This window comes from Solea senegalensis, linkage group LG11 (assembly GCF_019176455.1).
Source record: "Solea senegalensis isolate Sse05_10M linkage group LG11, IFAPA_SoseM_1, whole genome shotgun sequence".
Classification (NCBI taxonomy): domain Eukaryota; kingdom Metazoa; phylum Chordata; class Actinopteri; order Pleuronectiformes; family Soleidae; genus Solea; species Solea senegalensis.
This window is the reverse complement of record NC_058031.1, coordinates 25209038-25221574: the sequence shown is the minus strand read 5'-3', so window position 1 is coordinate 25221574 and position 12537 is coordinate 25209038. Positions and strand designations below refer to the sequence as shown.

The 12537-nt window shown below is 42.1% G+C and overlaps 1 protein-coding gene across 2 annotated transcripts in view; it reads right to left on the bottom strand.

Moving 5' to 3' along the window:
- Positions 1-390: 390 nt before the first annotated feature.
- Positions 391-12537, bottom strand: part of cacna2d3a (calcium channel, voltage-dependent, alpha 2/delta subunit 3a) — a 101441-nt gene continuing 89294 nt past the window's right edge. For both annotated transcript variants that reach the window (XM_044038393.1, XM_044038394.1), the window contains 3 exons: positions 3722-3834; positions 1330-1412; positions 391-598 (listed from right to left, as the gene is read on the bottom strand). In XM_044038393.1, coding sequence (XP_043894328.1) covers positions 506-598; positions 1330-1412; positions 3722-3834 — 289 coding nt within the window. In that variant the 3' untranslated portion in view covers positions 391-505. The remainder of the gene's footprint in view (positions 599-1329; positions 1413-3721; positions 3835-12537) is intronic.

Sequence of the window (12537 nt, the reverse complement as noted above, 5' to 3'; positions counted from 1 at the left end):
CTCGGACACAACACACACACACACGTACACGCACGCGCACACACACACTGCTTTGTAAACGAGGTTAAAGGTCGAGTTTGTAAAACGGTGCTGAGTCATTTTCTCTTGGCAGAAACTGACGATAGTTTTTCGTGAAACTAGAATTTATCTTTTTTTTTATCTATAAGGAGCAACGTTAGCGCTACGGTGGCCGCCATTTTGGACCCACGCTGTTTTTTACAGTAGCCAACAAAGGACAAACTAAATAACTGTTCAGTTTCGATGCTAACTGAGGGCTACATAGTCTAACACATTTGGAAGGGAAGAGTCAGGTGAGGGAGCGGCAGCTAAATTTTTGGGTCTGTTTTTGGGCTTTTTGTAGACGTTGAGATGAAACTGGGCGAGTTTTCAAAAACAGGGCAGCAGGAGTGTTTTCTTCTTCTTCTTCTTCTTCTGTATTTGTCACAACACTTTAGCCAAGCCGATCCCAGCTGAGCGCTGGATGGGGGGGCGTGGCTAGCTCTGGTCACCTAGGGAACAGCGCCGGGAGGACGCAGAGCAGCGTAGCAGCCAGAGACGGGCTGAGAGCCACAGCTGCTCCACACTCCATCGAGTTCTCCTGAGGAAACAAGGGCATGGACCGACGTTTTAATGACACGCGCGAAGAGAGGACCGCGTGCTCAGCATTTCTGCAAACCACAGACGTCCGTGCGGACACAAGTTATGTTTCGTGTTCACATGTTTTAACATCTAAACCTGAAACTTAGAATCCAAACAAACATTTGAAAACAACTGCGTCTACACTTCGCATCACGCTGCAGTGGTGAAAAGCACAATCTTAATAATCCTGTAATCTGTTTGCGTCCACTTAAAAACATTGGATAACATTCCATCAGAGGTTTGAGGTCAAAATGAGCTGAAAGAAAACCAAACCTTCAAAGTGAAGTTTAAAACTTGCTGTGACGTCATTTCATCACTTGTGAAATGGGAGGCGATAAAACAAACACCTCAATCCTCAGAACTGATGTAAATGTTTGTTTTTTCCAGATTGTGGTATAATCCACAGGAAACCAGTGACGTCTGAGGTGATTTTAAAGACACTGCGCTGCATTACAGCGATGATCTCAACTCATATTCTGGATAAAAATGACCAAAAATCATCATCAATGTCGTTCATTCAGCTTGTTTAGATGAAAATGAGAGTTACTGCACATCTTTACAACGTTAATGAAATACAAAAGACTATTGTTGTAATTATTATTATATTTTTACCTCCCAGACGTAGGAAAAAAAAGTGAAACAGAAAGGTGAAACAGGAAAGCAGACATTTGTGTGTTTGTGTGAAAATACCTCGGGGTGAAAGGGGTGACAGGTATCTGGACGCCTCCTGTCCTTCTGCATCTTCAGTCTCTCGCACTTCAGAGATTCATTATGTGCAAGTGAAGTCAAGGTAGTAACAGACGTTCAGTGTATGATGGAGACGCGTCTCTGCAGACCCGCGTCTCTGCAGACCCAGGTCTCTGCGGACCCGCGTCTCTGCAGACCCATGTCTCTGCGGACCCGCGTCTCTGTGGACCCAGGTCTCTGCGGACCCGCGTCTCTGCAGACCCATGTCTCTGCAGACCCAGGCCTCTGCAGACCCATGTCTCTGCAGACCCAGGTCTCTGCAGACCCAGGTCATCCATCATCCATCCATCCATTCAGTCAGTCATTCATCCATCCATCCATCCAGTTATCCATCCAGTCATTCATCCATCCATCCAGTCATCCATCCATCCATCCAGTCATTCATCCATCCATCCAGTCATCCATCCATTCAGTCAGTCATTCATCCATCCATCATCCATCATTCAGTCAGTCATTCATCCATCCATCCAGTCATTCATCCATCCATCCAGTTATCCATCCAGTCATTCACCATCCATCCAGTCATCCATCCAGTCATTCATCCATCCATTCAGACATTCATCCATCCATCCAGTCCATCCATCCATCCAGTCATTCATCCATCCATCCAGTCATTCATCCATCCATCCATCCAGTCATTCATCCATCCATCCAGACATTCATCCATCCATCCAGTCATTCATCCATCCATCCAGGTCTCTGCAGACCCGCGTCTCTGCAGACCCGGGTCTGTGCAGGCCTCTACTCTCCCGGCTCATAATGGAAAGGAATGTGCGTCTCTGAGAACACACACACACACACACACACACACACACACACACACACACACACACACACACACACACAGTGGGACTGGACTGCGTGGACTTGGTGGACTGAGTCTGCTATAGATCACTGTCCATTCTCACAAACACGCATCCATCCATCCATCCATCCTCACGGTGTTCCGTACGTGTCCGACAACCTTTTCCACTTCTTCCTTGAAAATCCTTGAGACATTCCTGTGACAGCTGGGACACATAATCCCTCCTGTTTCAGATCAATGTCGCCCCAAACCCTCGATCATTCGCAGACGGGGTACAAGACAAACAAACTCCCCAAAGCACAACTTCAAAATAAATGTTCTCCATTTTCCCCGTCAACTACAATGATTGTGACAGCTGAAGAAGAGAGCTGGCTCCAATAACAAAAAGAAAAACTAAGTTAATAAAGATAATGAGGTAATGTTGATATTGTTCTCAATGGGGAGACGTTTGGGAACAGGTTTTGTTGAATATTGGAAAATATTTCAAGGCTCATTTGAGCTTCCTTTAGGTAGAAAAAGAGAAACATGTGCACAATAACGTCCACGTCTCCTTTACATCGAGTCACATGATTCACATGATTCTGAGTCTGTTTACGCCGCCATGTTGTCAGGATTCACTACGCAGTCGACTCTGGACCACATCGCAACACAGACACGCAAAATCAACAAGATATTCAGGTTCATGAGTGTTGAATTCTGTGCCTGAGATGAAGTTTGTCCATCCCCGAGAGGAGGACACAGGACGTCGACTACAGTTATCTTTACTTTCCTGGAAATAACCTGGAAATAACCTGGAAATCAGCCTCTAACACTAATGAGAGAGGTTCCTGCGGTGGAAAAGTCCAGTGGTCATCTCACATGAGCAGCCACACTGCCCCCTACAGGTCCTTGTGGTACTGCTCTGTGTAAGTGTTTACTTATGATGAAAAGAGAGGACTGAGCTGTCATCTATTCATCCAACCATCCAGTCATTCATCCATCCATCCATCCATTAAGTCAGTCAGTCATTCATCCATCCATACATCCAGTTATCCATCCATCCAGACATACATCCATCCAGTTACTATCCATCCAGTCATTCATCCATCCATCCATCCAGTCAGTCAGTCATTCATCCATCCATACATCCAGTTATCCATCCATCCAGTCATTCATCCATCCATCCAGTCATCCATCCAGTCATTCATCCATCCATCCAGTCATCCACCATCCATCCAGTTATCCATCCATCCAGTTATCCATCCATCCAGTCAACCATCCATCCATCCATCCAGTCATCCATCCATCCAGTCATCCATCCATCCAGACATTCATCCAGTCATCCATCCATCCAGTTATCCATCCATCAGTCATTCATCATCCATCAGTCATCCATCCATCCATCCAGTCATCCATCCAGTTATCCATCCATGCAGCAGTCATCCATCCATCTATCATTCATCCATTCATCCATCCAGTCATTCATCCATTCATCCATCCAGTCATTCATCCATCCATCCATCCATCCATCCGCCCCCCTGTGAAGGATATAGATGATCTCGACAGGGTCCATGGTGATCGGCTCAAACATGCTGCAGTCACACTGGTTGTCCAACACCACCATGAAGAGATTACTGCTGGGTATCTGCTGGATCACAAAGGACCTGCCAATCACAGTGAGAGAGAGGGAGAGACAGAGAGAGAGAGAGGGAGGGAGAGGGAGAGAGGGGGAGAGGGAGGTCAGAGTTGGATTGGCGAGGTGCATGAGTCTGATGTAAATTTCCATGTGTGTCAGGAGGATTTTGTTATGTTCACATTCTCCCCTGGCAGAGAGGAGACATTCTGAGGAGACATTCTGAGGAGACATTCTGAGGAGACATTCTGAGGAGACGTGATGAGGAGAGGTGATGAGGAGACGTGATGAGGAGACGTGATGAAGAGACGTGATGAGGAGACAGGACAGTTGACGATGACTTGTTTCACCGCCAGCTGTCAGCAGCGACAGAGACGTTTGGACAGACTCACAACAAAAGACGTACATTTAAAAGTTCACACACGCAGTTTTTCCTCGAACTCGCTGCGTCCCCTCGCGTCCTCCTCACCCTCTCCCCGTCTTTTGTCTTGGTAATATTCTCTCCGATGAAGTGTTGAGGAATATAAAACACTCCAAAGACAAAGGGGAAGCACACGTCAGTGCTCAGAGTTTTACCGGACAGAGAGATCAGGCCTCGCCTCGCCTCGCCTCGGCCTCCTGGACGCTGATTTACGAGCGTGGATAAGTTTTATGAAGAGGAGAGGTCGTAAACATGATCTCTTCTTTCTGTCTCTCCCTCTCTTCCACCGCAGCTGTGTGATCTATCACGTTCACCACGAAATGCATTTATCAGACAGAACGTCCACGTGTGAACGCGTGAACACGCACAAAAAATCAAATAAACACACGTGTGGACTTTACTGACTCTGTTCAACGAGAGCAGGAACAAAAATCCTGTTTCTTTTCTAACGGGTCGACCTTTCATGTCCAAGGAAGTTCCCTCCAGACCTGGAAACCAGCGTTTCAGCTCTGCAGCCACGCTAACTCACCTCAAACTCACATCATGTGACCGTCAATTATTCTCTTGATAAATCCAGCAATCAGAGAATGTCAGAAAACATTGATCAGAGTTCGTCAAACCTGTTTTTGTCCACAAACCGACAGTAAGACAGGTCTGAGGACAGTGAGACAGGTGTGAAGTCCTCCTTGTTTGCAGTAGTGATGGACACATGGACAGACGAGGACACACAGGAGTCTCTGTGGACTATGTTGTTTGCAGATGATGAAGAAACTGCCTGCCAAATAATGAGCTATGCTAGAGATCTACCAAGAGACCGACTGCCACATAATGAGCTATTTAAAAATCCAACAACAGACTGGCTGTCTAATAATGAGCTGTTCTATTCACCCATGAAGGGACTTACTGCCAAATAATGAGCTACTCTCTACATCCACTAATGGTGTATTTCCAGCAGCTCTACTCGCCTTGGCACGGCACGATTACGTCACATCTCCACTACAAAAAAAGTGGAAACTGCGTTGACTTCGTTTTAGACGCAACACACACGCACACAAATACACGCACACAAACACGCGCACACACACAAACACACGCGCACACACGAGTGACTAGTGACAGAAACTGGTTTTAATTATTTAAAAAACACACTTATTTAGTTATCGATTAATAATTAATAATTGATTAATGGAGTAACTGTTTCAGCCAGTGTTCAAGCTGCTACACTCCAGTCCACCAGGTGGTGGCAGCACGGCGACCTGTACAACACTAATGTCACAATTATTTACCTCAAAATTAAGATGAACATACCTATGAATTCATGGGCCTTATATGAAAGGATTAATGCCGACAGACGTTCTGTGTACTTTAGAAAACTCAGACTTTTTATTATTAATATTTTGTGGGTAAGACATTGTCGTATTCACTCTGGCTCCCCCTACAGGTGCACAGTAAAGTTGAATTTTGTAGACCTGCTTAGGTTTGACTGTGGTGACGTTCACCCTGCTGTAATTTCACGCACCATCGAAATAATCTGAGAGATATTATTTGAAGGTTGAAATCCTTCATTGTTCCACTTTAATGTGGTTTTATTTAATCTCTGAGATGAAAAGACACAAAAAACCCCAGTGGAAGTAGAAGTCAGTAGTTCTGGGGGACAGATTCCCGCAGTGACACCTGACGGGTCCAAACTAATCCCAAATCTGCAGGAATATCTCCATCCTCTCTAATTTAATACCATGACCAATTTATCCTGACCACAAACAGCCTCTGATCCCCGAGCTGCACCGATCCACCGCATCCTAATGCAGCCATCCCACTGTGACCGACCAAACCAAACCCAACCGGGCCGAGCCAGGTTCAATCACAGTGAATTAGGATCTGCAGAGGTTTAATAATCTGTGTTCGGGCGCCGCGCCGCACCGCGCCGCGCCTGGGCTCCGCTCAGCCCGCTGATACAAAGCAGAGCAAGTGTTCCTGGAGAAAAGACTGAAACGTATCCTGACAGCACAGCTGCTGGCCTTGAACGCACTGTGTGCTGGGAAAAGACACGCACACGCACACGCACGCACACACGCACACACACACACGCACACGCACACGCACACACACACGAGATCTTGACACGACTCTTAGAGTCTTAGAGCGACAAAGACATTTAATACCTTTCCTTTGACAATAGACAGAGGGCGACAGAGACGTTATTAGTATGAGTATTAGGGACACAGACTTCGAGAATACAGTCGTACATTTACGAGATTATAGTCGTATATTAACGAGATTAAAGTTGTATATTTATGAGAATAAAGTTGTATATATAGAGATTAAAGTCGTATATTTATGAGATTAAAGTCGTATATTTACGAGATTAAAGTTGTATATTTATAAGAATAAAGTCGTATATTTACGATATTAAAGTCGTATATTTACGATATTAAAGTCGTATATTTACGATATTAAAGTCGTATATTTACGAGATTAAAGTTGTATATTTATGAGATTAAAGTCGTATATTTACCAGATTAAATTCGTACATTTACGAGATTAATCTTGTATATTTATGAGAATAAAGTTGTATATTAACGAGAATAAAGTTGTATATTTATGAGAATAAAATTGCATATTTACGAGATTAAAGTTGTATATTTACGAGATTAAAGTTGTATATTTATGAGATTAAAGTAAATTTACGAGATTAAAGTTATATATTTATGAGAATAAAGATGTAAATTTACTAGATTAAAGTTGTATATTTACAAGAATAAAGTTGTAAATTTACAAGTTTAAAGTTGTATATTTACAAAAATAAAGTCGTAAATTTATGAGATTAAAGTCGTAATATTCTAAGCTGTTGTTTTAGAAGAGGAGAGTAAGAAAACGCATCTTTTCTGCACAAAAAACCAGGCGGACTTCAAATCACTGCTTTTGTGGAAATAACAATTCGTAAATTTACGACTTTATTCTCGAAGTCTGTGAAAAAACCGACGTGTGCAGGACGAGAAACGCGATGTTGGTAGAAATGAGACATGTAAGAAGACTCGTCCTTCAGCGACAGAACCTGGTACCTGCGGTGTGTTGGACTTCCTGCTCTAACCAGGTTCATGTGACGTCAACAGACTGAGAGTGTCGTCACTGAAGGGTCATGAGACTGTAGATCACAGTGAACATAGTTACGAGCAGAGCGCCCCCCGGGGGAGGCATGGCGTCATAACAGGGAGGCGTGGTCAGACCAGTGATGCAGTGGATTAACTTTGTCTTTGCCTTGTGTTTTGTTTTCCGTCTCCATGGAATTAAGTAGAAAAATAATTAACTTGTCACGGTTAATTAAAAATCTGCACACACACACACACCTACACACACACACACGCCTTGCCGCCCGCCCGCACCTCAGCAACACTGACTCACACTCATTTAAACTTTGCTGAAGTTTGCAGAGAACAGAAAATGAGACACCACGATACGATGTTATCGCGTGTTTTTGAATTCATATATTGCGATAAACTTACACACACTCAAGACATTCTTTTTGAAAATTTTGTGAATAAAGTCAAAAGTATAATTATTATTCAAGGTGTTTGTGCTTCACAAGGAAAGAAATACATCTTTTTATCACATGATCATTAAAATCAGGACTTTGAAAGAAAGTGAGTCTGTTTTAAAGAAAGAATCACACATATTTGGATGAAATGGCTGCAAGGCTTTATCTACATAACACATTAATACTGATATTTAATGATAATAATAATACTACATTTGATTAAATAACGATAAAAAAGGTCTCATTATATTGCGACTTCTTGAAAGATAAACATGTGTCCTCTCGTCAGTTTGGCTCCGTCGTACAAAAAGTGAAACAAAATTTATATGTATCTATTTTTCATACAGTCCATCATTATTTATCAGTGTTATTATTATGATTTTGTTTTATCCAAAACAAATAACAAAGCAGGCGTCTCAAAAAGCCACAGAGCATCTAATCTGATCCTGCAGCCGCATCAACTAAGAAAAAAAGACTTTATTTTCACTTTGTTTTTGTGACACGTTAAAAAACAGCAAAGGATCTGAGGCAGCTCAATTATACGTAATTAACGTGACAATACTCACAATACTAATCGTAAAAATAATATTCCGTATGTGTTCATGTTCTGGTTCATCATGGAATCATTTTCTTTATTAGGCTCAGTTTCAAGCCTGTGTTCAGTGTTTTTTAATCCACATGGTTTTTAACCCACACTGTTTTTAATCCACAGTGTTTTTAATCTGCAGTTTTCAATCCACACTGTTTTTAATCCACACTGTTTTTGATCCACACTGTATTTAATCCACACTGTTTTTAATCCAGTGTTTTTAATCCACACTGTTTTTAATCCAGTGTTTTTAATCCACACTGTTTTAATCATATGTTTTAATCCACACTGTTTTTAATCCACACTGTTTTTAATCCAGTGTTTTCAATCCACACTGTTTTTAATCCACACTGCTTTTAATCCAAACTGTTTTTAATCCAGTGTTTTAATCCACACAGTTTTAATCCACACAGTTTTAATCCAGTGTTTTCCATACACACTGTTTTTAATCCAGTGTTTTTAATCCACAGTTTTTAATCCAGTGTTTTCAATCCACACTGTTTTTAATCCACACTGTTTTTAATCCACACTGTTTTCAATCCAGTGTTTTTCAATGCACACTGTTTTTAATCCAGTGTTTTCAATCCATACTGTTTTTAATCCAGTGTTTTTAATCCACACTGTTTTTAATCCAGTGTTTTCAATCCACACTGTTTTAATCCAGTGTTTTCAATCCACTGTTTTCAATCCAGTGTTTTCAATCCACACTGCTTTTAATCCAGTGTTTTAATCCACACTGTTTTTAATCCACACTTTTAATCACACTGTTTTAATCCACACTGTTTTTAATCCAGTGTTTTCAATCACTGTTTTCAATCCCAGTTTTTAATCCAGTGTTTTAATCCACACTGTTTTAATCCACACTGTTTTTAATCCAGTGTTTCAATCCACACTGTTTTAATCCAGTGTTTTTAATCCACACTGTTTTTAATCCACACTGTTTTCAATCAGTGTTTTCAATCCACTGTTTTAATCCAGTGTTTTAATCCACACTGTTTTAATCCTGTGTTTTTTAATCACTGTTTTAATCCAGTGTTTTCAATCCCGCTGTTTTTAATCCAGTGTTTTCAATCCACACTGTTTTTAATCCAGTGTTTTCAATCCATACTGTTTTTAATCCCGTGTTTTTAATCCACACTGTTTTTAATCCAGTGTTTTTAATCCACACTGTTTTTAATCCACAGGGTTCTTAAACCTCCACATCAGTCATTTCCCTGCGGCTCAGTTTTTGGCAGCGTTCTCGTTGAGTTGTGAGCGTTGCTGTTGTAGAGTCCGGTGATGCAGTGGTTACATAAGTGAACCATAACTGCGACTGTACGGTTTTACAATCATCTGTCATCATCTCACACGGTGACCAGTAATTACTCTAATTTAACAATTACTAATTCACTGAGTTGAAATGGCTCCAATAAAATCTCAATAAACACACGGGCGGCGTTTCACAGAGACGTCGTCATTTTCTTTCTCTCCTCACACCTGTCTCACTCTCCTCACACCTGTCTCACGTCCTTAAAGACTTCTCTACATCAGAATATTTTCTGACAAAACAAAGAAATCATTCAAAGTGAATCACTTAATTTTTGGTTTTGGACAAAAACAAAGACATTTGAAACCATCGTCATCATTTTATGACCAAACATCAAAATCAATGAAACAAGAAAACAATCAACAGATGAATCTTCCTGTGGTTCTTTTTAATTCAGCTCTTACTGTTTTTATAATCATACGATTTCTTTCTGTATTTGATTTTATGCTTCGTGACTTTCTAATATTTAATGTACGTTTTAAGTGGACCACAGGACGAGCAGGCCTGTCCTCATGTCCTCATGTCCTCACTAACCATTATTTTCTTGTTTCTCTTTGTTCCACATTGATCAGTGTTCGTCAAACCTGGAAATCATGATGTTTTCTCAAATGTCTCGTTTGTGTCCACAAACCAAAAATGATTCAGTTTTAATGATTTCTTTGTTTAACGGAGCAAAGAAACCAGGAAATATTCCCATTTAAGAAGCTGAAAACATCTTCACTCTAAAGACTCTCGTCCTTTCAGGACCTTTCTCATGTCAAGGGAAACAAAAGAACCAAAGAAAAGGCTGCAGCTTGTGGAGCTTTATGATAGATCTCCGTGAATATTGTAGCTAATAAAGCCCTCGATGACTTTCTGTGGTTGGAGACGTGACACGAGCTCTGTCCCGGAGCTCAGGTTACAGTCCAGAGACGCTTAAATCATCGCAGAGAGACGATTACAGACGAGACGCTGATGTGTCCACTGTGTCAATTATTACAACGTGCACGCGCACGCACACACTAATGTGAAACACATGTTTATCACCAATATCCTCGATTACTAATATGAGCTATAACGTTCCATATAATGCAAACAAAAACCTCAATTTTACCATTTTATTTTGTCAAATTCATTGTGCATTAAAAAAGAGTTATGACACACACACACACACACACGCACACACACACGCACACACACACAGCTCTGCTCGCTAATCCCACTTCTGTGTCATTGTCACAAAAGAACTGCTGCTCACGCACTTTGTGTGTGTGTGCGTGCGTGCGTGCGTGCGTGCGTGCGTGTGTGTGTGTGCGTGTGTGTGTGTGTGTGTTTGTGTGACTGCATCCATCCCCCCAAACTGTATTTTACTCCTGGCACTGAGGGCAGTGGTTACACTGCTGACCTTGAGGTTGAACGGCAGCTACACACACACACACACACACACACACACACACACACACACACACACACACACACAGTGACTCCACAGCTGGGAGCAATGATGGTTCCACAGCAGGGTTCCAGAAAACCCACAATTGCCTGACAGAGAAGCCCTCACACACACTCACACACACACACACACACACACACACACACACTCACTCCTCACAGTCATTTCCCGTTTTAAAAGGCGTTGTGTTGTTGTTGTTGTTGTTGTTGTTGTTGTTTGTGACAAATCGTCTGAATGAAGCGACATTTCTGTTGCTGGTTTCACGGCTGATTGTCATGACGAAAAGACTCACTTTATAAGGTACCCTAGAATCCTAGTGTGTGTGTGTGTATGGGGGGTCAAAGGTCAAATGTCCAATGTGAAAGATTTGGCAACATCTAGAGGTGGGACAGAATATTCTAAGAAACAGAGGAGCCTCTGTGTTCACTCCTCCCTTTCCCAGAGCACGTCAGGGTGAAGAACCCCTTAAATGTTACGCACTGGTCCTTTAAATCACCTTCATGTTATGTGTCTCCATGTGATTGATTTACTATTTTATTTCTGTCTGTTTTTGTTATTCACGCTTTTACTCTGAAATGTTGTTTTGAACTGATGATTATCAGGATCTCATTTTAATTTCTAATCACAAAACAGCTCATTTTTCCCAAACTGTTGTTGTTTTGTTTTTGTTTTTTACTCCTGACCTTCAGCTCATTAAGACATTTGTATTATAAAGTAGTTGAACAGGTGTACCTAATAAAGTGGCGGGTTTATTTTCAGGCTTTTCATGTAAAATGTTTTCACTGTTGAAAACACTGTGTTTTGCTCTGAGTGTGTGTGTGTGTGTGTGTGTGTGTGTTAATGTGTTTTGTGTGTGTTGTGTGTGTGTGTGTGTGTGTGTGTGTGTGTGTGTTGTGTGTGTGTCTTTGCAAGTGTTGTGTGCGCAGGTGTGTGTATGTGCGTGTGTGTGTGTGTGTGTGTGTGTGTGTGGTGTGTGATCTTGCGATGTGTGTGTGTGTGTGTGTGTTGGTAATGCGTGTGTGCGTGTGTGTGCGTACTGTGTGGTGCGTGTGTGTGAGTGTGTGTGTGTGTGTGTGTGTGTGTGTGAATGCGTGTGTGTGTGTGAGTGTGCGTGTGTGAGTGTGTGTGTAATGTGTGCGTGTGTGTGTGTGTGTGCGCATGTGTGTGTAAGCATGGCTTGTATGTGGTGTGTGTGTGTGTGTGTGTGTGTGTGTGCAAGTGTGTGTGGCAATGCAGGTGAGTGTGTGTGTGTGTGTGTGTGTGTGTGTGTGTGAGTATGTGTGTGTGTGTGGGGTGTGAGTGTATGGTGTGTGTGTGCGAGAAAGTGTGTGTGTGTGTGTGGCGCAGGCGTGCGTGTGTGTGGTAGTGTGCGTGTGTGTGTGTGTAGATGTGTGCTGCTGTGTGTGTGTGTGCAGTGTGTGCGTGCTTGTGCTTATGCGCGTGTGTGGTAG